This window comes from Ranitomeya imitator, chromosome 1, assembly GCF_032444005.1.
Source record: "Ranitomeya imitator isolate aRanImi1 chromosome 1, aRanImi1.pri, whole genome shotgun sequence".
NCBI classification, from domain to species: domain Eukaryota; kingdom Metazoa; phylum Chordata; class Amphibia; order Anura; family Dendrobatidae; genus Ranitomeya; species Ranitomeya imitator.
The window spans coordinates 632495916-632522658 of NC_091282.1; the positions used below are offsets into that span (position 1 = coordinate 632495916).

The following is a 26743-nucleotide window of genomic DNA, read 5'->3' on the forward strand; positions in this document are numbered from 1 at the left end:
TATATTTAGCTTCATTTGCGGTGAGGCGCCCTCTGCTGGCTGTTCATAGATCGTGGGAACTTTCCTAGAAAGCCTGGGAGCAGCTTTCTAGGTAAGTTCCCACGATCTATGAACAGCCAGCAGAGGGCGCATCACCGCAAATGAAGCTAAATATAGATCAGTGACCTATATTTAGCTTCATTCCCCGGGGTTTTGCAGCAAGGAGCAGCCTGCATTAGCGGAACTCCTTGCTGCAAAATGTTTTAACCCCTTCAGAAGGATTTACATCGTTGGACTTTACAGATCTGCGGAAGGTAAGTATATTGTTGGTTTATTATGTTTTTTCTTTTACAGAACGAGGGTCTTCAGTGATTAGATTGGGCGTTAAATAAAATATTACAACAACCTTTGTTTTTATTTCATTAAAATAATTTTTAATAATGTGTGTGTGTTTTTTTTAACCCTTTCATTCAATTGGATTAATAATGGATAGGTGTCATAATTGACGCCTCTCCATTATTAATTAGGCTTAATGTCACCTTACAATAGCAAGGTGGCATTAACCCTTCATTACCCCATATCCCACCGCTACACGGGAATGGGAAGAGAGTGGCCAAGTGCCAGAATAGGCGCATCTTCCAGATGTGCCTGTTCTGGGGTGGCTGGGGGCAGATGTTTTTAGCCAGGGGGGGGGCAATAACCATGGACCCTCTCCAGGCTATTAATATCTGCCCTCAGTCACTGGCTTTACTACTCTGGCGGAGAAAATTGCGCGGGAGCCCGCGCCAATTTTTTCCGCCATTTAACCCTTTATTTTAAGAGCTAGAACGGCCAAATTTTGCAGATACACACTACTAACATTAGTAGTGTGGATTATGCAAAAAAAATGGTGATATGAGATGGTTTACTGTATGCAAACCATGTCTCATATCATGTCGGGTTTAGGAAGGAGAAAGCAAAAGCCGGTAATTGAATTACCGGCTTTTTGCTATATCGCGGCTGTATGAAGTAAGAATATATATACATATATGTGTCTCACTGACATATATATATATATTTATATATACCTATTCTATGTGTACATATTTATTCTACCTATTCTACTGTAAGCTGTCAGTGTGATTTTACTGTACACCGCACTGAATTACCGGCTTTTCTCTCTAACACCGCTGCGTATTTCTCGCAAGTCACACTGCTGTTCCGTGTGTAATCCGTATTTTTGGGGCTTCCATAGACTTTCATTGGCGTTTTATTTGCGCAATACGGTGACAAACGCAGCATGCTGCGATTTTCTACGGCCGTAGAAAGCCGTATAATTTGTTCAGACTGGCCTACCGCCTCAATGCATTAACCTAACGATCCCTGTGTGGCCTATTTATAATAAAAAAAAAAAAAAAAAAAAAAAAGGTTCCTCGCATCATGTTCTCATACACTTTATGCAGTATTAGCCCTCTGTGTCTGTACTGCTACATACTTAGGCAGGTAACTGGTTCATGCAGCTTTACATGAACACCTGATCCTTACACTATAGCTGGTCCGAATAACTAAAGCAATTGTTACCATCCACCTCTCGTGTCTCCCCTTTTCCTCATAGTGTGTAAGCTTGCGAGCAGGGCCCTCACTCCTCCTGGTATCTGTTTTGAACTGTATTTCTGTTATGCTGTAATGTCTATTGTCTGTACAAGTCCCCTCTATAATTTGTAAAGCGCTGCGGAATATGTTGGCGCTATATAAATAAAATTATTATTATTATTATTTATTAATACTGATCAGTAAAATACGGCAGATAGGAGCAGGGGCATAGAGAATAATTGTGCCGTATTTTTTGCGAGTTTTACGGACGTAGTTTCTGCGCTCTTACGTCCGTAAAACTCGCAAGTGTGACGCCGGCCTTAGACACTACCCCTTGCCCATACATTTATGGCCTACCAGTGGTTTGGCCGTCCATTCTGTAGGCAACTATCGTTCTGAACTCTCCCACACACAGGAGTGCTTGCTCTGACATACATGGTCAACTTTCAGATAAACCCGTCCATATCAATTACGTGTGTGCCGACTCATCCAACTGGTAAATTAGGATCAGGCATATCGGATTTCAACATGCCCAATCCTTTATTATCACAGGAGATTACAAAGAATTTTGTTGGAGGTGTCTGGTAGCAGTTTATTCCCCGTTTTCTATACACAAGCATCCCAGACGAGAAAGAGAGAATGTGTACGGGAGAGTTGGGAACAATGGCTGTTGACCAAACGGGAAGTCTCGTGAAGATGGGTGGGCACCATTACCCAACGCCACAAGGCTATAATTCTAATCTATGCACACTGTGCATTGTCAGCAAGCTGCCAGTCAGTGGTGGAGTTAAACAGATTAGTCTGACCACCTCGCAAGTGAGACTTAGTCCTGCCATGATAATCTCCTGCTGATAAAACATACATTGTATTGAATATGAGCAAGTAACACATTTCTGGAATCAGGGTCTCTGCCCCTACATCATGTTGCTGTCAGATTACATGGCACAACCTGCTGACATACTCCCTTTATTAGAACCATAAACCTCCCCTCTGAGTTGAGGTGTACATCTAGATGGCTTTGCCCTACAGAGGGCTTTGCTCATTTCCCCTTACGGGTAGGTTACATGTATTTTCGGTAATACTCGTACTACCCGGCTTCATCCTCTTCACCTCGCTTTATCAGAACTATCTGTTTACTTCCTCCATCACGCTCTGCCTGTCAGGAACCGTATTAGCGGGATGACACTCAACACAACCACCTAGGTAGCCTTGAAATAAATTCAGACCTGCCACCTGGAATTATTTTCGCACAGCCAAGAAAGTGAATTTATTGAGCACGGCGGGCGTTTCATGGCGTAAGTCATGGCATGCGGTGTAAAAATGGGGAATAAAAAAAGCAAAGAATACTGAAATGAGCAAAGTGTATGAATATTCACATGTCGGCACAGCATACTCGCTATACCATAATCATCATTGCATCCATTGTGGGTAATATGCGGACTATTATCTCATGTACATGCCTCTCGTGGGCGCCATTTATGACTTTGCACAAAAAGCAACGACAATAACGGTCCTAAAATTGTCATATTTAGCATATATACCGTCTACACAAATATTTGTTATTACCAGGGTCAGACTAGCCGTATAGGCAATTGGGCATTGCCCATGGGCTTGGCTCAGCAGGGGGAACTCGACAAAGTATACAATATATGTGTATCATCGGGAGCAGGGATGCTCTGATGTTATTATGCAGAGCTCAGAATACCTCGCTTCTCCTCAACTCAGCCATGGTACCAAGGATCATTATGGATCATGCTTGATTCCACCTATCGGCCATGGTTTTACTGACAAATACTAACGATGAGATATGTTACCGGGGAGTCATACATTTTCATTGAGTGTCACATGGCATTACTGTTTGATTAAGGCACTGGTTATGTCCATCCGCTCTGAAAGGGATCGTTTCACAAGACATAGAGCATATACCAACATTGAAGATACAGAGAAGATAGATTAGATATTAGAAAAACTTGTTGACAATGATGAATGAGTAGAACAGGCTGCCATGAGAGGTGGTGAGTTCTCCTTCTGTGGAAGTTTTAAATCAGAGGCTGGACGGACATCTGTCTGAGATGGTTTAGTGAATCCTGCATTGAGCAGGGGGTTGGACACGATGACCCTTGAGGTCCCTTCCAACTCTAACATTCTAGGATTCTATGGCTTAAAAAGCTGTCTACAAATATCTCAAGGGATGTCACAGTGTGGAGGGATCATCATTATTCTCATTTGCACATGGAAACATGACAAGCAATGGAATGAAACTTAAAGGGAGAAGATACAGATTAGATATTAGAAAAATCTTTTTTGACAGTGAGGGTGATCAATGACCCAGGCGGCCACGAGAGATGGTGAGTTCTCCTTCTATAGAAGTCTTCAAAAAGAGGCAACCATCTGTCTGAGATGATTTAGTGAGTCCTGCATTGAACAGAGGGTTGGACACAATGACGCTGGAGGTCCTTTCCAACTCTAACATTCGATGATTCTCTGTCTCATGGATCCTTCATTCCTCCTGGCTTCTGACCACCAGTGAGTAGAGAGGTGGTGACTGTCTCCACTCATTGTACAGCCAATCATAAATCTCTCTTCTAAGGCAACATTTTATAGAGAGCTTCATAGGTCAGACTTGGCACTTGCCATTCTATTAAGCAAGTTTAAGGGAATGCTTTCTTGGTCACACTCCATATACAGGGATATAGACTCTGCGACAAGTATGTCCTGGATTGAGTCCACAGAGTAGCTGCTGAGGCAGGATTGTCAATGAGCTGGGTCAATACCAGAGGGATGGTGACAATGGCAGAAGCATCATGCAGGGCCATGATCAGTAGGATAGCTGAGATCAAGTCCAGGAGAATAGGCACAGATATCAGGCAAGATAGAGGTCACACAGTCCAGGGTCGAGCTCAAACATGCATCAAAAAGGTAAACTGATGAGTACTGATTTAGGAGACGGGTCACCCGACCCAAGTTCTCTCTGTCATATGTAATACACTGTCATGATATGGTAGCTAAAATCCCTGGACAGGATGTACTTTACATCACAACCACTGGGCAGCCACTTATATACACATTTGGTATAAACATCCTACAACAAAATATCACAAAATCTTGTTTTTTTTCAAAGTTGGCATCTTACTCCAATTTGATCCAGAAGATAATAAAACCCTCGGCAGGCTGTATTTTATATCACAGACTCTTGGCGGCCACCCATACACATATATATCACAAACATCTCCTAACAGAGTATCAAAAAATAGTGTTTTTCTTTAAAAGTTAGCTATCTCACGCCACTCGAGCCAGAAGAAAAGTTAAGAAAGCTCAAGTGTAAATTTAACCATTGTTCTGACCTCAACTAGAGGAACCTTTTTTGGTTTGGCCTCTGCATTATCAATCTTAGCTTTACTTCATCGAACCTTTGGTATTTGGTAGAAATAGGGTAGCATTGTCTTATGGTCCAGGACCTTGTACAGGCTTGTAATATTGAGGACTTATTCTTTGAAAAGGTTACTTATGGTGTGTGTTCGACATCTGGCGCCACCATTGATCGGCTGTCTTCAGCATCAGCAATGCCTGGATGTAAAGAGTGGATGGCTCCATTCAGTGTTCAGTATTCGGTCACTGCTGACGGTGAGAACAGATGACCGGTGTTGGTGCCAGGTGTCGGACAACCCCTTTAATCTAAGTGATGTGTGAAAAATATCTATAGCCTTCTCCTTTTCTGCCAGTGACTTTCTGTTTGTGTTCATGCCCCTGACAGTAAACTCATCTTTTTTTGGCCCAGACATGGCGCTCTGTTTGGGAAATAAGCCAGTCTGCCAAGTTTCTCTTATTCTGAAAGATGTTTGATAAGCGATTCAATTTCCCCTGGAGTTAACAGCCATGTCCAAGTGACTGATCGTCAGCAGGCACAAGCAGCCTGCTAGATCCTACTCAATTTATATTGACCCGGGTGGCTGAGAGGCGTCTTTATTACAGAGAGAGATGGAGGCTCTCACTGTCTGCAATCTTTCTGCGGATGCCCAATATGTGCCGGCACTCTGTGTTGGCAATGGTAGAGTTAAGTGTAGGCATCGGCCTACATCGCTGTCATTTCCACCATGTCTCCCAGGGTTTTCCGTGGTCTTCGTTATGAATAATCCACCTTGATATAGACTTGTGTGCATGTGTTAATCTCCGCTCGGGGTTTATGGTGTGTGAGTCTAAGTGTGAGGTGTAACCCCTGTAGGCTGTTGGTAGGCCCAGTACGAGGAAGGTGGCGTTACACTTCTATTTTTTCCCCTTCTTTCGTGAATGAATGTGGATGTCGATTTACTCAGAAGTTCCACTAGAGACTAGAAAAACAAAATAACTCCCTCATCCTCTACTTATCTATCATGGAGGCTTCAATCAGACATCCCTACATTAATCTCCATGGAGATTTCCAATTTTTCTCCTTGCTAGTGATATTCAATGGGTGAGTATGTAGAAACACCGATAACATACACATCTCCAGGCAGAGTGTCCCAGAATAAAAATCATGGCTTTCTAATAGCTGTCATCGCTCACCAAACATTTTATGGCAACAGATAAGCTCAGGATGGACCACAATGAACGTTCCTATCTGTTGTTTCCACTATGATGGGCGTAGTTTTCAGAGGAGCTTAGTTTGCAGATAGCCAACAGGACATGTAAAATGTTAAAAAACAGAATAAAAACCTAATTTATCATTAATGTCTTGTATATCAGCGCCAAATGACTGTACAAACCAAGCACTCTCAGAGCCCCATTGGCAAATCCAAACCGTTCAGTGCACCTTCCCACCTACTTGTTTTCCATCTATCTCAGTCCTTCTCTGGATCCTGGAAAGCCAGATCTATCAATCAAGGAACAAGTAGGTGAGAAGGTTCATTGAACTGTTTGGCCACACCAAGAGTGCACCAAGCCCCTGTGCTTGGTTTGAAATATTTTGTGCTGATAGACCCGTAAGGATTATAATCATATTCTACCTTGTCTTTCAGTCCTAGGGTTGGTTTCTGTAGGCTTCAGTCGCGGTCTCGTCATCATATCCACACCCAGCACTTTGATTGGTCTGCAGTACTGTCGCGATGTCACGGGGAATCCTGTCTGTAATCCCGTGCTTGCACGGTGACGAGCAGCTCCCTGCATGCACATAGTCTGGGTGTACATCCCCATCATCTTTTACTGTGTGCGCATGCTCCTGAGTCACGGCAGTATCCGAGCGGCAGAGACACAGTCAGCGCTTGTGCAGTATTTGCACTATTCACAATAGCGACGTCACAAAGCCAGGGACCCTCAGCGGCTTATAGCCGCTTTTACTGACCTCCTAATTGCCAACTTCCATGGTCCCATAAAAGTTCCCACCAAAGTAGCAGTGACACTACTCACAGTGCCCCGGAACAATGCCAATCACAAAAAATAAACGCCTCTGTGGTGAAATATGTGTATATATATCTATATGTGTGTAGTGACATATGTCTAGGGTTATATGTGTGACTAGTGATAATGTAACACTTGTCCTGAAGGCAAGTCGCACCTAGGTGTTAATAGGTACTTCCTTGGGACTAGTAGAAATTGTGTCTCCATATCACACCAGGAGGTCTAGCTAGAGCCAAGAAGAAGGTAACATTTGGCACCTCTGAGGTCTTGGAGGGGAGATGCTAAATTGCGGCCTGAGGTGATCTATTCCTGAGAACCTGGTCACAAGTGTCTCAAGAGGAAAATAATATATATTCATTAGTAGAGCGGCCGTGGCCAATCAACAAGCCAGCAATTATGATATTAACCTGAGGGGCCGGTCTAGAAACCTGACCTCAGACCAAAGTTATAAATTTAGGCTGCAGACAGAGAATTGTGTTCACATGTGAGGGCAGCCTGAGAAGCTGATGTGTTCCACCAACTCCATTCACCCCCCCTCAGGAAGCAGAAAGCAACTACCAGTTAGATAATTTCTGTAAGTTTTCTCCTGTTTATTTTGATACTGTTTTGCATAAGTTGTATGTCTTTTTATTATCATCATATTTTTATACCTTTTCTTATTGTAAGCACTGACCCTTTTGTTATTAAAGTATAAAACTTTAACAAGTTGAACCTTGAATGTTCTAAAAGAATCCATAGCCTAAGCTGTGTGAGCCTTATGAGTGATAGACATATTTTTATTAGTATTATTTTTTTGGGACTCATCACCCGTGTATTCGGTGAGTGGTGGCAGCGCGTATGAGCGGGTTTGTGGCCTGGGTCGGTGTGTGATTTATGCTCCCATTACAGCATAGGACAGAGGTTGAATGCTGGACTCATAGTGGGGAGATAGATTAACCCTTGCAGGCACAACCCCAAGTCACGTGTGAGAGCAGGCACGTGACGAATTAGTGACACCACGGAGTAGGGATCCGTGACAGCCTCCAAAACCCTCTCCAGTTTATAGTAACCACAGCGGAAAGTCCACTCTGATCGCTGCTGCTTAACCATGTAGGTGCCACTGTTAACCTTTCACGGTGGCATTTAAACAGTTTATTGGGTGTCGATGGCTTTCCAAGAGTAATAATACACATTTAAATGTTTTTTTGAATTACAAAACATATAAATATTTGTTATCGTACTGACCTGGGAAATTATATTACCAGATTATTTTTACCTCGCAATGAATACTGTTAAAAAGAAACATCTAAAATAATTTAAAAAAAGTCACCCCACTTGTTTTTGTTTTTTTCTCCTATATATTAAATGAATGGTGTCATTCAAAACTACAACATGTCCCGCAAAAAAAAAGCCCTGATATGGCTGAAGAAATAAAAAAAAATCTTATGGCTCTGAAATGGGGGAGAACGAAAAAAACGAAAGGGACAAAAAATACCAAAACGGTGACCATATAATGTTTACATAATACAAGACAACAAATGATTAATTGGCGGCTACAAGCCTGCGGCGGCCATCGTTCAGCGCTGCTATCATACATTCTGGCAGTGCCGCCTGCGCTCCCTTCCCATCCCACAGCCCCTATATATTACTGCTCCGCGAAGGGTGCCCTGGTTTTTGTCGATCCCGCGCTAGACTTTTCACCTCCTCATCCCATACACCAGATCCATCCTCCTGACGACATTCCCCCTGAGGCATTGCAGCACATTCATATATTTCCCCAGAGCCTGCCACTTTCCCAGCGAGCGCGCATGATAAAATCAGCCGTATTTGGCCGTGAGTCTTCTGTGTCTTATCCTGAGCCACTCTGTCATTATTAGATTTATGTATTTGTTCCAAAGTGTTAAGGATCTGCTACGTTATCCGAAGCGCCGGCCTGTGCTTCATAAAGCATCGGCACTTAGCGGAGGAATAGAGAGAGGTGTGAGCTAAACATTGAATGGATTTAGCAGAAACTTTATAGCTTCGTCTGCTTTGCAGCAAAATGAGTCACACATGAGGTTCCACAATAAAAGGAAAATATACGCAAATTATACACTACCTGAGCCAAGTTCATTCCCTGGGAGAAATGTGCACTGGTCGGATCTCAGAAGTAGTTTATTTCTCTTTACATTCCATTAAAAAGTCATAAAACAGCACCCCCCTGTGGACACATTATCATGAAATACTGTTTAATAATTGCTTTTCTTTACCACGTTGAGTAAGACTTTCCATCCTGCAGCTCTCATTCCCCGAGACTGTCTGCACATGATGAGAATTGGGGGTTGGCAACAGCCAAAGAGCCACTGGTTGGATATCATTCAGTTATCAGGTTGTTTTGTGCTATTATCACGACCTTGGAAGTTTATTTATGTATGTGCTTAGAAAAGATGCTTGTTGTGGTTTATATTCATATTTTTGCACAATTATTCAACCCCTCTAAATTGCAAATTAGATTTGCAAAACCCTACAAACATTCTGCTGTTTGTAATAAATTAGTGAAAAGAGAAAAGAGTAAATTGCTCCTCAGAACTAATAAGGCAAGAAGTTCTCCAAATTTGTCACAAAATGCCATTTTTACTAATTAATGTAGTCTCAGAATTAATAGAGCTTTTCAGGATGTTATGACCTTCTGTCCATCTGACTGTTATAACCTGCTGTCCCTCTGGCTGTTATGACCTGCTGCCTCACTTGCTGTTATGACCTGTTCTTCCTCTGGCTGTTATGACCTGCTCTCCCTCTGGCTGTTATGACTTACTGTCCCTCTGGCTGTTGTGACCTGCTCACCCTCTGGCTGTTATGACCTGCTCGCCCTCTGGCTGTTATGACCAGCTCTCCCTCTGACTGCTATGACCCACTCTCCCTCTGGCTGTTATGACCTGCTGCCCCTCTGACTGTTCTGACCTGCTGCCTCTCTGGCTGTTATGACCTGCGGTCCCTCTGGCTATTATGACATGCTGTCCCTTTGGCTGTTATGACCTGCTGCCCCTCTGGCTGTTATGACCTGCTGCCTCTCTGGCTGCTATGATTTGATGTCCCTCTGGCTATTATAACCTGCTGTCCCTCTGGCTGTTATGACCTTCTGTCCCTCTGGCTGTTATGACCTGCTGTCCATCTGGATCCTTAGTGTTCCAAAGAATCTTAGCCCATTCTTCCTCATTAGCAATTTTCCTAGCATTTTATTGGAAAAGTCTTTCTAATCTGGACTTCTATTGAATATTGCAGTGTTCACCATGATGTGTGACTCATAAGCTACCGTCATTGTGCCATTTATTTTGTAATTTTTCTTACAGATCATCCAACAGCAAAGATTGAGTCTAGGCCCAACTTGCCAAGGGAGGGGGACAGGCTGCAACTGCAGTGTGATGCCTATGGAAATCCTGAGTAAGTATAGACATGTCGTATTAAGCATACCTATCAGGACTGGGGAGGATACTGGGGCCAATGATAATCTTGGTTTTAAAGAATGAAGGTATTTTTAATTTGTATTCTATACTGCTCATTGCTAAGGTTACCAGCCACCATTGTAGTGTATAAGACATGGCTGCTCTCTTAGGCAAGGAGCTCAGTGCTTACAAGTTTATGGCTATAGAGCTTGCAGGCGCTGCTCAGAAGCTAGCCAGATCTCTGGATTGCTCCTCAGATATTGTCTCATTTCTCAGCATTGAGGAGCGCACAGTTGAGACCATCCCTCTTGTATGCTCTGTCAATCATCAGGAGCACATAGCTTCTTAGCAAGCAGGAGGTTGGGAGGCAGGGGAGCGGCGCGCTCTTGAACGTCGAGAATACGACAACATATTTAAGAAGCAGTGGTCGCAGATACTCAATACCGCTCTTTTCAAACAAGTCAAGTTGGGTTGTTTTTCTCATTGATGGAGATCAAGCAAACCAGATGCATTTATTTGGGGGTTTCATTAAAAAGTTTGCCCTCTATAGCAATCGATCAGTCAGCTTGTACTGACGGCCATTTCCCTGAGCTCCTCTCATCTGATGTATGACCACATACCACATAAACGTAGACCTCCACCTTGGGGTGATAGATCAGCTGAGAGAAGCTTAGCAGTAGGAAGATAGAAGTGTTACAATCTAGGTCACTCTCAGCTCTAGTTAATTGTAGGATTGTCAGTCAGTTCATTCTGCAATGTGAAAGGAAAAGGCAAATAGTGCCAATTCTTTAATTAAGCCGAATGGCAAAATTTTTATTTAGCCTAAAATGCATGCATTTAAGTAGAAAAAAAAAGATTTTTTTCATTAAAGTGCAACTATGAAAACTCTTATCTGTAGCAGACTATGAAGTTGGATCTACCACAACATCTATGTCACTATACCCCATAAACAATGAATAGAGCAGGGGTGCCCAATATCACTCCGATAAAATGAGGCACTCCAGAGCCCCATTCTTAGGATCCATTGAGGATCCAATAGTGGGACCCTCGGTGATCAGCAGCTTAACGCTTATCTAGTGTCTTTAGAGTGGGTACTTTGGACCTAATAGATTTCAGCAGTTACCTCTTCCAATTCCTCCAAACACACTTGGCTGGGCATACATGTGGTTCAATGGGAACAGCAGAGTAGGCCCGTGTCAGACACTTACTAGGGAGAGTAGAGTAATCCCGTGTCAGACACTTACTAGGGAGAGCAGAGTAAGCCCGTGTCAGACACTTACTAGGGAGAGCAGAGTAATCCCGTGTCAGACACTTACTAGGGAGAGCAGAGTAAGCCCGTGTCAGACACTTACTAGGGAGAGCAGAGTAATCCCGTGCAAGACACTTACTAGGGAGAGCAGAGTAAGCCCGTGTCAGACACTTACTAGGGAGAGCAGAGTAAGCCCGTGTCAGACACTTACTAGGGAGAGCAGAGTAAGCCTGTGTCAGACACTTACTAGGGAGAGCGGAGTAATCCCGTGTCAGACACTTACTAGGGAGAGCGGAGTAAGCCAGTGTCAGACACTTACTAGGGAGAGCAGAGTAAGCCCGTGTCAGACACTTACTAGGGAGAGCAGAGTAAGCCCGTGTCAGACACTTACTAGGGAGAGCAGAGTAAGCCCGTGTCAGACACTTACTAGGGAGAGCAGAGTAATCCCGTGCAAGACACTTACTAGGGAGAGCAGAGTAATCCCATGTCAGACACTTACTAGGGAGAGCGGAGTAAGCCCGTGTCAGACACTTACTAGGGAGAGTAGAGTAAGCCCGTGTCAGACACTTACTAGGGAGAGCAGAGTAATCCCGTGTCAGACACTTACTAGGGAGAGCAGAGTAAGCCCGTGTCAGACACTTACTAGGGAGAGCAGAGTAATCCCGTGCAAGACACTTACTAGGGAGAGCAGAGTAAGCCCGTGTCAGACACTTACTAGGGAGAGCAGAGTAAGCCCGTGTCAGACACTTACTAGGGAGAGCAGAGTAAGCCTGTGTCAGACACTTACTAGGGAGAGCGGAGTAATCCCGTGTCAGACACTTACTAGGGAGAGCGGAGTAAGCCAGTGTCAGACACTTACTAGGGAGAGCAGAGTAAGCCCGTGTCAGACACTTACTAGGGAGAGCAGAGTAAGCCCGTGTCAGACACTTACTAGGGAGAGCAGAGTAAGCCCGTGTCAGACACTTACTAGGGAGAGCAGAGTAATCCCGTGCAAGACACTTACTAGGGAGAGCAGAGTAATCCCATGTCAGACACTTACTAGGGAGAGCGGAGTAAGCCCGTGTCAGACACTTACTAGGGAGAGCAGAGTAATCCCGTGCAAGACACTTACTAGGGAGAGCAGAGTAAGCCCGTGTCAGACACTTACTAGGGAGAGCAGAGTAAGCCCGTGTCAGACACTTACTAGGGAGAGCAGAGTAAGCCTGTGTCAGACACTTACTAGGGAGAGCGGAGTAATCCCGTGTCAGACACTTACTAGGGAGAGCGGAGTAAGCCAGTGTCAGACACTTACTAGGGAGAGCGGAGTAAGCCCGTGTCAGACACTTACTAGGGAGAGCAGAGTAAGCCCGTGTCAGACACTTACTAGGGAGAGCAGAGTAAGCCCGTGTCAGACACTTACTAGGGAGAGCGGAGTAAGCCCGTGTCAGACACTTACTAGGGAGAGCGGAGTAATCCCATGTCAGACACTTACTAGGGAGAGCAGAGTAAGCCTGTGTCAGACACTTACTAGGGAGAGCAGAGTAAGCCCGTGTCAGACACTTACTAGGGAGAGCGGAGTAAGCCCATGTCAGACACTTACTAGGGAGAGCGGAGTAATCCCATGTCAGACACTTACTAGGGAGAGCAGAGTAAGCCTGTGTCAGACACTTACTAGGGAGAGCAGAGTAAGCCCATGTCAGACACTTACTAGGGAGAGCAGAGTAATCCCATGTCAGACACTTACTAGGGAGAGCGGAGTAAGCCCGTGTCAGACACTTACTAGGGAGAGCAGAGTAATCCCGTGTCAGACACTTACTAGGGAGAGCAGAGTAAGCCCGTGTCAGACACTTACTAGGGAGAGCAGAGTAATCCCGTGTCAGACACTTACTAGGGAGAGCAGAGTAAGCCTGTGTCAGACACTTACTAGGGAGAGCGGAGTAAGCCCGTGTCAGACACTTACTAGGGAGAGCGGAGTAAGCCCGTGTCAGACACTTACTAGGGAGAGCAGAGTAAGCCCGTGTCAGACACTTACTAGGGAGAGCAGAGTAAGCCCGTGTCAGACACTTACTAGGGAGAGCGGAGTAAGCCCGTGTCAGACACTTACTAGGGAGAGCGGAGTAAGCCCATGTCAGACACTTACTAGGGAGAGCGGAGTAATCCCATGTCAGACACTTACTAGGGAGAGCAGAGTAAGCCTGTGTCAGACACTTACTAGGGAGAGCAGAGTAAGCCCATGTCAGACACTTACTAGGGAGAGCAGAGTAATCCCATGTCAGACACTTACTAGGGAGAGCGGAGTAAGCCCGTGTCAGACACTTACTAGGGAGAGCGGAGTAAGCCCGTGTCAGACACTTACTAGGGAGAGCAGAGTAAGCCCGTGTCAGACACTTACTAGGGAGAGCAGAGTAAGCCCGTGTCAGACACTTACTAGGGAGAGCGGAGTAAGCCCGTGTCAGACACTTACTAGGGAGAGCGGAGTAAGCCCGTGTCAGACACTTACTAGGGAGAGCAGAGTAAGCCCGTGTCAGACACTTACTAGGGAGAGCAGAGTAAGCCTGTGTCAGACACTTACTAGGGAGAGCGGAGTAAGCCCGTGTCAGACACTTACTAGGGAGAGCAGAGTAAGCCCATGTCAGACACTTACTAGGGAGAGCGGAGTAATCCCATGTCAGACACTTACTAGGGAGAGCAGAGTAAGCCTGTGTCAGACACTTACTAGGGAGAGCAGAGTAATCCCATGTCAGACACTTACTAGGGAGAGCGGAGTAAGCCCGTGTCAGACACTTACTAGGGAGAGCGGAGTAAGCCCGTGTCAGACACTTACTAGGGAGAGCGGAGTAAGCCCGTGTCAGACACTTACTAGGGAGAGCGGAGTAAGCCCGTGTCAGACACTTACTAGGGAGAGCGGAGTAAGCCCGTGTCAGACACTTACTAGGGAGAGCGGAGTAAGCCCGTGTCAGACACTTACTAGGGAGAGCAGAGTAAGCCCGTGTCAGACACTTACTAGGGAGAGCGGAGTAAGCCCGTGTCAGACACTTACTAGGGAGAGCGGAGTAAGCCCGTGTCAGACACTTACTAGGGAGAGCGGAGTAAGCCCGTGTCAGACACTTACTAGGGAGAGCGGAGTAAGCCCGTGTCAGACACTTACTAGGGAGAGCGGAGTAAGCCCGTGTCAGACACTTACTAGGGAGAGCGGAGTAAGCCCGTGTCAGACACTTACTAGGGAGAGCAGAGTAAGCCCGTGTCAGACACTTACTAGGGAGAGCAGAGTAAGCCCGTGTCAGACACTTACTAGGGAGAGCAGAGTAAGCCCATGTCAGACACTTACTAGGGAGAGCGGAGTAAGCCCGTGTCAGACACTTACTAGGGAGAGCAGAGTAAGCCCATGTCAGACACTTACTAGGGAGAGCGGAGTAAGCCCGTGTCAGACACTTACTAGGGAGAGCAGAGTAAGCCCGTGTCAGACACTTACTAGGGAGAGCAGAGTAAGCCCATGTCAGACACTTACTAGGGAGAGCGGAGTAAGCCCGTGTCAGACACTTACTAGGGAGAGCAGAGTAAGCCCGTGTCAGACACTAGGGAGAGCAGAGTAAGCCCGTGTCAGACACTTACTAGGGAGAGCGGAGTAAGCCCGTGTCAGACACTAGGGAGAGCAGAGTAAGCCCGTGTCAGACACTTACTAGGGAGAGCAGAGTAAGCCCGTGTCAGACACTTACTAGGGAGAGCGGAGTAAGCCCGTGTCAGACACTTACTAGGGAGAGCAGAGTAAGCCCGTGTCAGACACTTACTAGGGAGATCAGAGTAAGCCCGTGTCAGACACTAGGGAGAGCAGAGTAAGCCCATGTCAGACACTTACTAGGGAGAGCGGAGTAAGCCCGTGTCAGACACTTACTAGGGAGAGCGGAGTAAGCCCGTGTCAGACACTTACTAGGGAGAGCGGAGTAAGCCCGTGTCAGACACTTACTAGGGAGAGCGGAGTAAGCCCGTGTCAGACACTTACTAGGGAGAGCGGAGTAAGCCCGTGTCAGACACTTACTAGGGAGAGCGGAGTAAGCCCGTGTCAGACACTTACTAGGGAGAGCAGAGTAAGCCCGTGTCAGACACTTACTAGGGAGAGCAGAGTAAGCCCGTGTCAGACACTTACTAGGGAGAGCAGAGTAAGCCCATGTCAGACACTTACTAGGGAGAGCGGAGTAAGCCCGTGTCAGACACTTACTAGGGAGAGCAGAGTAAGCCCATGTCAGACACTTACTAGGGAGAGCGGAGTAAGCCCGTGTCAGACACTTACTAGGGAGAGCAGAGTAAGCCCGTGTCAGACACTTACTAGGGAGAGCAGAGTAAGCCCATATCAGACACTTACTAGGGAGAGCGGAGTAAGCCCGTGTCAGACACTTACTAGGGAGAGCAGAGTAAGCCCGTGTCAGACACTAGGGAGAGCAGAGTAAGCCCGTGTCAGACACTTACTAGGGAGAGCGGAGTAAGCCCGTGTCAGACACTAGGGAGAGCAGAGTAAGCCCGTGTCAGACACTTACTAGGGAGAGCAGAGTAAGCCCGTGTCAGACACTTACTAGGGAGAGCGGAGTAAGCCCGTGTCAGACACTTACTAGGGAGAGCAGAGTAAGCCCGTGTCAGACACTTACTAGGGAGAGCAGAGTAAGCCCGTGTCAGACACTAGGGAGAGCAGAGTAAGCCCATGTCAGACACTTACTAGGGAGAGCGGAGTAAGCCCGTGTCAGACACTTACTAGGGAGAGCAGAGTAAGCCCATGTCAGACACTTACTAGGGAGAGCGGAGTAAGCCCGTGTCAGACACTTACTAGGGAGAGCAGAGTAAGCCCGTGTCAGACACTAGGGAGAGCAGAGTAATCCCGTGTCAGACACTTACTAGGGAGAGCGGAGTAAGCCCGTGTCAGACACTAGGGAGAGCAGAGTAAGCCCGTGTCAGACACTTACTAGGGAGAGCAGAGTAAGCCCGTGTCAGACACTTACTAGGGAGAGCAGAGTAATCCCGTGTCAGACACTTACTAGGGAGAGCAGAGTAAGCCCGTGTCAGACACTTACTAGGGAGAGCGGAGTAATCCCATGTCAGACACTTACTAGGGAGAGCAGAGTAAGCCTGTGTCAGACACTTACTAGGGAGAGCAGAGTAAGCCCGTGTCAGACACTTCCTAGGGAGAGCAGAGTAATCCCATGTCAGACACTTACTAGTGAGAGCGGAGTAAGCCCGTGTCAGACACTTACTAGGGAGAGCGGAGTAAGCCCGTGTCAGACACTTACTAGGGAGAGCAGAGTAAGCCCGTGTCAGACACTTACTAGGGAGAGCGGAGTAAGCCCGTGTCAGACACTAGGGAGAGCAGAGTAAGCCCGTGTCAGACACTTACTAGGGAGAGCAGAGTAAGCCCGTGTCAGACACTTACTAGGGAGAGCGGAGTAAGCCCGTGTCAGACACTTACTAGGGAGAGCAGAGTAAGCCCGTGTCAGACACTTACTAGGGAGAGCAGAGTAAGCCCGTGTCAGACACTAGGGAGAGCAGAGTAAGCCCATGTCAGACACTTACTAGGGAGAGCGGAGTAAGCCCGTGTCAGACACTTACTAGGGAGAGCGGAGTAAGCCCGTGTCAGACACTTACTAGGGAGAGCGGAGTAAGCCCGTGTCAGACACTTACTAGGGAGAGCGGAGTAAGCCCGTGTCAGACACTTACTAGGGAGAGCGGAGTAAGCCCGTGTCAGACACTTACTAGGGAGAGCGGAGTAAGCCCGTGTCAGACACTTACTAGGGAGAGCAGAGTAAGCCCGTGTCAGACACTTACTAGGGAGAGCAGAGTAAGACCGTGTCAGACACTTACTAGGGAGAGCAGAGTAAGCCCATGTCAGACACTTACTAGGGAGAGCGGAGTAAGCCCGTGTCAGACACTTACTAGGGAGAGCAGAGTAAGCCCATGTCAGACACTTACTAGGGAGAGCGGAGTAAGCCCGTGTCAGACACTTACTAGGGAGAGCAGAGTAAGCCCGTGTCAGACACTTACTAGGGAGAGCAGAGTAAGCCCATGTCAGACACTTACTAGGGAGAGCGGAGTAAGCCCGTGTCAGACACTTACTAGGGAGAGCAGAGTAAGCCCGTGTCAGACACTAGGGAGAGCAGAGTAAGCCCGTGTCAGACACTTACTAGGGAGAGCGGAGTAAGCCCGTGTCAGACACTAGGGAGAGCAGAGTAAGCCCGTGTCAGACACTTACTAGGGAGAGCAGAGTAAGCCCGTGTCAGACACTTACTAGGGAGAGCGGAGTAAGCCCGTGTCAGACACTTACTAGGGAGAGCAGAGTAAGCCCGTGTCAGACACTTACTAGGGAGAGCAGAGTAAGCCCGTGTCAGACACTAGGGAGAGCAGAGTAAGCCCATGTCAGACACTTACTAGGGAGAGCGGAGTAAGCCCGTGTCAGACACTTACTAGGGAGAGCAGAGTAAGCCCATGTCAGACACTTACTAGGGAGAGCGGAGTAAGCCCGTGTCAGACACTTACTAGGGAGAGCAGAGTAAGCCCGTGTCAGACACTAGGGAGAGCAGAGTAAGCCCGTGTCAGACACTTACTAGGGAGAGCGGAGTAAGCCCGTGTCAGACACTAGGGAGAGCAGAGTAAGCCCGTGTCAGACACTTACTAGGGAGAGCAGAGTAAGCCCGTGTCAGACACTTACTAGGGAGAGCAGAGTAATCCCGTGTCAGACACTTACTAGGGAGAGCAGAGTAAGCCCGTGTCAGACACTTACTAGGGAGAGCGGAGTAAGCCCGTGTCAGACACTTACTAGGGAGAGCAGAGTAAGCCTGTGTCAGACACTTACTAGGGAGAGCAGAGTAAGCCCGTGTCAGACACTTACTAGGGAGAGCAGAGTAAGCCCGTGTCAGACACTTACTAGGGAGAGCAGAGTAATCCCATGTCAGACACTTACTAGTGAGAGCGGAGTAAGCCCGTGTCAGACACTTACTAGGGAGAGCGGAGTAAGCCCGTGTCAGACACTTACTAGGGAGAGCAGAGTAAGCCCGTGTCAGACACTTACTAGGGAGAACAGAGTAAGCCCGTGTCAGACACTTACTAGGGAGAGCGGAGTAAGCCCGTGTCAGACACTTACTAGGGAGAGCGGAGTAAGCCCGTGTCAGACACTTACTAGGGAGAGCGGAGTAAGCCCGTGTCAGACACTTACTAGGGAGAGCGGAGTAAGCCCGTGTCAGACACTTACTAGGGAGAGCTGAGTAAGCCCGTGTCAGACACTTACTAGGGAGAGCAGAGTAAGCCCGTGTCAGACACTTACTAGGGAGAGCGGAGTAAGCCCGTGTCAGACACTTACTAGGGAGAGCAGAGTAAGCCCGTGTCAGACACTTACTAGGGAGAGCAGAGTAAGCCCGTGTCAGACACTTACTAGGGAGAGCGGAGTAAGCCCGTGTCAGACACTTACTAGGGAGAGCAGAGTAAGCCCGTGTCAGACACTTACTAGGGAGAGCAGAGTAAGCCCGTGTCAGACACTTACTAGGGAGAGCAGAGTAAGCCCGTGTCAGACACTTACTAGGGAGAGCAGAGTAAGCCCGTGTCAGACACTTACTAGGGAGAGCGGAGTAAGCCCGTGTCAGACACTTACTAGGGAGAGCGGAGTAAGCCCGTGTCAGACACTTACTAGGGAGAGCAGAGTAAGCCCGTGTCAGACACTTACTAGGGAGAGCGGAGTAAGCCCGTGTCAGACACTTACTAGGGAGAGCGGAGTAAGCCCGTGTCAGACACTTACTAGGGAGAGCGGAGTAAGCCCGTGTCAGACACTTACTAGGGAGAGCAGAGTAAGCCCGTGTCAGACACTTACTAGGGAGAGCAGAGTAAGCCCGTGTCAGACACTTACTAGGGAGAGCAGAGTAAGCCCGTGTCAGACACTTACTAGGGAGAGCAGAGTAAGCCCATGTCAGACACTTACTAGGGAGAGCGGAGTAAGCCCGTGTCAGACACTTACTAGGGAGAGCAGAGTAAGCCCATGTCAGACACTTACTAGGGAGAGCGGAGTAAGCCCGTGTCAGACACTTACTAGGGAGAGTAGAGTAAGCCCGTGTCAGACACTGACTAGGGAGAGCAGAGTAAGCCCGTGTCAGACACTTACTTGGGAGAGCGGAGTAATCCCATGTCAGACACTTACTAGGGAGAGCGGAGTAAGCCCGTGTCAGACACTTACTAGGGAGAGCGGAGTAAGCCCGTGTCAGACACTCACTAGGGAGAGCAGAGTAAGCCCGTGTCAGACACTTACTAGGGAGAGCGGAGTAAGCCCGTGTCAGACACTTACTAGGGAGAGCGGAGTAAGCCCGTGTCAGACACTTACTAGGGAGAGCGGAGTAAGCCCGTGTCAGACACTTACTAGGGAGAGCGGAGTAAGCCCGTGTCAGACACTTACTAGGGAGAGCGGAGTAAGCCCGTGTCAGACACTTACTAGGGAGAGCAGAGTAAGCCCATGTCAGACACTTACTAGGGAGAGCGGAGTAATCCCATGTCAGACACTTACTAGGGAGAGCGGAGTAAGCCCGTGTCAGACACTTACTAGGGAGAGCAGAGTAAGCCCGTGTCAGACACTTACTAGGGAGAGCGGAGTAAGCCCGTGTCAGACACTTACTAGGGAGAGCGGAGTAAGCCCGTGTCAGACACTTACTAGGGAGAGTAGAGTAAGCCCGTGTCAGACACTTACTAGGGAGAGCAGAGTAAGCCCGTGTCAGACACTTACTAGGGAGAGCGGAGTAAGCCCGTGTCAGACACTTACTAGGGAGAGCAGAGTAAGCCCGTGTCAGACACTTACTAGGGAGAGCAGAGTAAGCCCGTGTCAGACACTTACTAGGGAGAGCAGAGTAAGCCCGTGTCAGACACTTACTAGGGAGAGCGGAGTAAGCCCGTGTCAGACACTTACTAGGGAGAGCGGAGTAAGCCCGTGTCAGACACTTACTAGGGAGAGCAGAGTAAGCCCGTGTCAGACACTTACTAGGGAGAGCGGAGTAATCCCATGTCAGACACTTACTAGGGAGAGCGGAGTAAGCCCGTGTCAGACACTTACTAGGGAGAGCGGAGTAGGCCCGTGTCAGACACTTACTAGGGAGAGTAGAGTAAGCCCGTGTCAGACACTTACTAGGGAGAGCAGAGTAAGCCCGTGTCAGACACTTACTAGGGAGAGCGGAGTAAGCCCGTGTCAGACACTTACTAGGGAGAGCAGAGTAAGCCCGTGTCAGACACTTACTAGGGAGAGCAGAGTAAGCCCGTGTCAGACAGTTACTAGGGAGAGCGGAGTAATCCCGTGTCAGACACTTACTAGGGAGAGCAGAGTAAGCCCGTGTCAGACACTTACTAGGGAGAGCGGAGTAAGCCCGTGTCAGACACTTACTAGGGAGAGCGGAGTAAGCCCGTGTCAGACACTTACTAGGGAGAGCAGAGTAAGCCCGTGTCAGACACTTACTAGGGAGAGCGGAGTAATCCCATGTCAGACACTTACTAGGGAGAGCGGAGTAATCCCGTGTCAGACACTTACTAGGGAGAGCGGAGTAAGCCCATGTCAGACACTTACTAGGGAGAGCAGAGTAAGCCCGTGTCAGACACTTACTAGGGAGAGCGGAGTAAGCCCGTGTCAGACACTTACTAGGGAGAGTAGAGTAAGCCCGTGTCAGACACTTACTAGGGAGAGCAGAGTAAGCCCGTGTCAGACACTTACTAGGGAGAGCGGAGTAAGCCCGTGTCAGACACTTACTAGGGAGAGCAGAGTAAGCCCGTGTCAGACACTTACTAGGGAGAGCTGAGTAAGCCCGTGTCAGACACTTACTAGGGAGAGCGGAGTAAGCCCGTGTCAGACACTTACTAGGGAGAGCAGAGTAAGCCCGTGTCAGACACTTACTAGGGAGAGCAGAGTAAGCCCGTGTCAGACACTTACTAGGGAGAGCAGAGTAAGCCCGTGTCAGACACTTACTAGGGAGAGCGGAGTAAGCCCGTGTCAGACACTTACTAGGGAGAGCGGAGTAAGCCCGTGTCAGACACTTACTAGGGAGAGCAGAGTAAGCCCGTGTCAGACACTTACTAGGGAGAGCGGAGTAATCCCATGTCAGACACTTACTAGGGAGAGCGGAGTAAGCCCGTGTCAGACACTTACTAGGGAGAGCGGAGTAAGCCCGTGTCAGACACTTACTAGGGAGAGTAGAGTAAGCCCGTGTCAGACACTTACTAGGGAGAGCAGAGTAAGCCCGTGTCAGACACTTACTAGGGAGAGCGGAGTAAGCCCGTGTCAGACACTTACTAGGGAGAGCAGAGTAAGCCCGTGTCAGACACTTACTAGGGAGAGCAGAGTAAGCCCGTGTCAGACACTTACTAGGGAGAGCGGAGTAATCCCGTGTCAGACACTTACTAGGGAGAGCAGAGTAATCCCATGTCAGACACTTACTAGGGAGAGCAGAGTAATCCCATGTCAGACACTTACTAGGGAGAGCGGAGTAATCCCGTGTCAGACACTTACTAGGGAGAGCGGAGTAAGCCCATGTCAGACACTTACTAGGGAGAGCAGAGTAAGCCCGTGTCAGACACTTACTAGGGAGAGCGGAGTAAGCCCGTGTCAGACACTTACTAGGGAGAGCAGAGTAAGCCCGTGTCAGACACTTACTAGGGAGAGCAGAGTAAGCCCGTGTCAGACACTAGGGAGAGCAGAGTAAGCCCATGTCAGACACTTACTAGGGAGAGCGGAGTAAGCCCGTGTCAGACACTTACTAGGGAGAGCAGAGTAAGCCCATGTCAGACACTTACTAGGGAGAGCGGAGTAAGCCCGTGTCAGACACTTACTAGGGAGAGCAGAGTAAGCCCGTGTCAGACACTAGGGAGAGCAGAGTAATCCCGTGTCAGACACTTACTAGGGAGAGCGGAGTAAGCCCGTGTCAGACACTAGGGAGAGCAGAGTAAGCCCGTGTCAGACACTTACTAGGGAGAGCAGAGAAAGCCCGTGTCAGACACTTACTAGGGAGAGCAGAGTAATCCCGTGTCAGACACTTACTAGGGAGAGCAGAGTAAGCCCGTGTCAGACACTTACTAGGGAGAGCGGAGTAATCCCATGTCAGACACTTACTAGGGAGAGCAGAGTAAGCCCGTGTCAGACACTTACTAGGGAGAGCAGAGTAATCCCATGTCAGACACTTACTAGTGAGAGCGGAGTAAGCCCGTGTCAGACACTTACTAGGGAGAGCGGAGTAAGCCCGTGTCAGACACTTACTAGGGAGAGCAGAGTAAGCCCGTGTCAGACACTTACTAGGGAGAGCGGAGTAAGCCCGTGTCAGACACTAGGGAGAGCAGAGTAAGCCCGTGTCAGACACTTACTAGGGAGAGCAGAGTAAGCCCGTGTCAGACACTTACTAGGGAGAGCGGAGTAAGCCCGTGTCAGACACTTACTAGGGAGAGCAGAGTAAGCCCGTGTCAGACACTTACTAGGGAGAGCAGAGTAAGCCCGTGTCAGACACTAGGGAGAGCAGAGTAAGCCCATGTCAGACACTTACTAGGGAGAGCGGAGTAAGCCCGTGTCAGACACTTACTAGGGAGAGCGGAGTAAGTCCGTGTCAGACACTTACTAGGGAGAGCGGAGTAAGCCCGTGTCAGACACTTACTAGGGAGAGCGGAGTAAGCCCGTGTCAGACACTTACTAGGGAGAGCGGAGTAAGCCCGTGTCAGACACTTACTAGGGAGAGCGGAGTAAGCCCGTGTCAGACACTTACTAGGGAGAGCAGAGTAAGCCCGTGTCAGACACTTACTAGGGAGAGCAGAGTAAGACCGTGTCAGACACTTACTAGAGAGAGCAGAGTAAGCCCATGTCAGACACTTACTAGGGAGAGCGGAGTAAGCCCGTGTCAGACACTTACTAGGGAGAGCAGAGTAAGCCCATGTCAGACACTTACTAGGGAGAGCGGAGTAAGCCCGTGTCAGACACTTACTAGGGAGAGCAGAGTAAGCCCGTGTCAGACACTTACTAGGGAGAGCAGAGTAAGCCCATGTCAGACACTTACTAGGGAGAGCGGAGTAAGCCCGTGTCAGACACTTACTAGGGAGAGCAGAGTAAGCCCGTGTCAGACACTAGGGAGAGCAGAGTAAGCCCGTGTCAGACACTTACTAGGGAGAGCAGAGTAAGCCCATGTCAGACACTTACTAGGGAGAGCAGAGTAAGCCCGTGTCAGACACTTACTAGGGAGAGCGGAGTAAGCCCGTGTCAGACACTTACTAGGGAGAGCAGAGTAAGCCCGTGTCAGACACTTACTAGGGAGAGCAGAGTAAGCCCGTGTCAGACACTAGGGAGAGCAGAGTAAGCCCATGTCAGACACTTACTAGGGAGAGCGGAGTAAGCCCGTGTCAGACACTTACTAGGGAGAGCAGAGTAAGCCCATGTCAGACACTTACTAGGGAGAGCGGAGTAAGCCCGTGTCAGACACTTACTAGGGAGAGCAGAGTAAGCCCCGTGTCAGACACTAGGGAGAGCAGAGTAAGCCCGTGTCAGACACTTACTAGGGAGAGCGGAGTAAGCCCGTGTCAGACACTAGGGAGAGCAGAGTAAGCCCGTGTCAGACACTTACTAGGGAGAGCAGAGTAAGCCCGTGTCAGACACTTACTAGGGAGAGCAGAGTAATCCCGTGTCAGACACTTACTAGGGAGAGCAGAGTAAGCCCGTGTCAGACACTTACTAGGGAGAGCGGAGTAATCCCATGTCAGACACTTACTAGGGAGAGCAGAGTAAGCCTGTGTCAGACACTTACTAGGGAGAGCAGAGTAAGCCCGTGTCAGACACTTACTAGGGAGAGCAGAGTAATCCCATGTCAGACACTTACTAGTGAGAGCGGAGTAAGCCCGTGTCAGACACTTACTAGGGAGAGCGGAGTAAGCCCGTGTCAGACACTTACTAGGGAGAGCAGAGTAAGCCCGTGTCAGACACTTACTAGGGAGAACAGAGTAAGCCCGTGTCAGACACTTACTAGGGAGAGCGGAGTAAGCCCGTGTCAGACACTTACTAGGGAGAGCGGAGTAAGCCCGTGTCAGACACTTACTAGGGAGAGCAGAGTAAGCCCGTGTCAGACACTTACTAGGGAGAGCGGAGTAAGCCCGTGTCAGACACTTACTAGGGAGAGCAGAGTAAGCCCGTGTCAGACACTTACTAGGGAGAGCAGAGTAATCCCATGTCAGACACTTACTAGTGAGAGCGGAGTAAGCCCGTGTCAGACACTTACTAGGGAGAGCGGAGTAAGCCCGTGTCAGACACTTACTAGGGAGAGCAGAGTAAGCCCGTGTCAGACACTTACTAGGGAGAGCGGAGTAAGCCCGTGTCAGACACTTACTAGGGAGAGCGGAGTAAGCCCGTGTCAGACACTTACTAGGGAGAGCTGAGTAAGCCCGTGTCAGACACTTACTAGGGAGAGCAGAGTAAGCCCGTGTCAGACACTTACTAGGGAGAGCGGAGTAAGCCCGTGTCAGACACTTACTAGGGAGAGCAGAGTAAGCCCGTGTCAGACACTTACTAGGGAGAGCAGAGTAAGCCCGTGTCAGACACTTACTAGGGAGAGCGGAGTAAGCCCGTGTCAGACACTTACTAGGGAGAGCAGAGTAAGCCCGTGTCAGACACTTACTAGGGAGAGCAGAGTAAGCCCGTGTCAGACACTTACTAGGGAGAGCAGAGTAAGCCCGTGTCAGACACTTACTAGGGAGAGCAGAGTAAGCCCGTGTCAGACACTTACTAGGGAGAGCGGAGTAAGCCCGTGTCAGACACTTACTAGGGAGAGCGGAGTAAGCCCGTGTCAGACACTTACTAGGGAGAGCAGAGTAAGCCCGTGTCAGACACTTACTAGGGAGAGCGGAGTAAGCCCGTGTCAGACACTTACTAGGGAGAGCGGAGTAAGCCCGTGTCAGACACTTACTAGGGAGAGCGGAGTAAGCCCGTGTCAGACACTTACTAGGGAGAGCAGAGTAAGCCCGTGTCAGACACTTACTAGGGAGAGCAGAGTAAGCCCGTGTCAGACACTTACTAGGGAGAGCAGAGTAAGCCCATGTCAGACACTTACTAGGGAGAGCGGAGTAAGCCCGTGTCAGACACTTACTAGGGAGAGCAGAGTAAGCCCATGTCAGACACTTACTAGGGAGAGCGGAGTAAGCCCGTGTCAGACACTTACTAGGGAGAGCAGAGTAAGCCCGTGTCAGACACTGACTAGGGAGAGCAGAGTAAGCCCGTGTCAGACACTTACTAGGGAGAGCGGAGTAATCCCATGTCAGACACTTACTAGGGAGAGCGGAGTAAGCCCGTGTCAGACACTTACTAGGGAGAGCGGAGTAAGCCCGTGTCAGACACTCACTAGGGAGAGCAGAGTAAGCCCGTGTCAGACACTTACTAGGGAGAGCGGAGTAAGCCCGTGTCAGACACTTACTAGGGAGAGCTGAGTAAGCCCGTGTCAGACACTTACTAGGGAGAGCAGAGTAAGCCCGTGTCAGACACTTACTAGGGAGAGCGGAGTAAGCCCGTGTCAGACACTTACTAGGGAGAGCAGAGTAAGCCCGTGTCAGACACTTACTAGGGAGAGCAGAGTAAGCCCGTGTCAGACACTTACTAGGGAGAGCGGAGTAAGCCCGTGTCAGACACTTACTAGGGAGAGCAGAGTAAGCCCGTGTCAGACACTTACTAGGGAGAGCAGAGTAAGCCCGTGTCAGACACTTACTAGGGAGAGCAGAGTAAGCCCGTGTCAGACACTTACTAGGGAGAGCAGAGTAAGCCCGTGTCAGACACTTACTAGGGAGAGCGGAGTAAGCCCGTGTCAGACACTTACTAGGGAGAGCGGAGTAAGCCCGTGTCAGACACTTACTAGGGAGAGCAGAGTAAGCCCGTGTCAGACACTTACTAGGGAGAGCGGAGTAAGCCCGTGTCAGACACTTACTAGGGAGAGCGGAGTAAGCCCGTGTCAGACACTTACTAGGGAGAGCGGAGTAAGCCCGTGTCAGACACTTACTAGGGAGAGCAGAGTAAGCCCGTGTCAGACACTTACTAGGGAGAGCAGAGTAAGCCCGTGTCAGACACTTACTAGGGAGAGCAGAGTAAGCCCGTGTCAGACACTTACTAGGGAGAGCAGAGTAAGCCCATGTCAGACACTTACTAGGGAGAGCGGAGTAAGCCCGTGTCAGACACTTACTAGGG

At 48.8% G+C, this 26743-nt stretch overlaps 1 protein-coding gene across 2 annotated transcripts in view; it reads left to right on the forward strand.

Annotated features, from left to right (window-relative positions):
• The window catches only part of CADM3 (cell adhesion molecule 3), a 451826-nt gene that overhangs the window by 378483 nt on the left and 46600 nt on the right, over positions 1–26743 (forward strand). For both annotated transcript variants that reach the window (XM_069726964.1, XM_069726955.1), the window contains exon 6: positions 10233–10323. In XM_069726964.1, coding sequence (XP_069583065.1) covers positions 10233–10323 — 91 coding nt within the window. The remainder of the gene's footprint in view (positions 1–10232; positions 10324–26743) is intronic.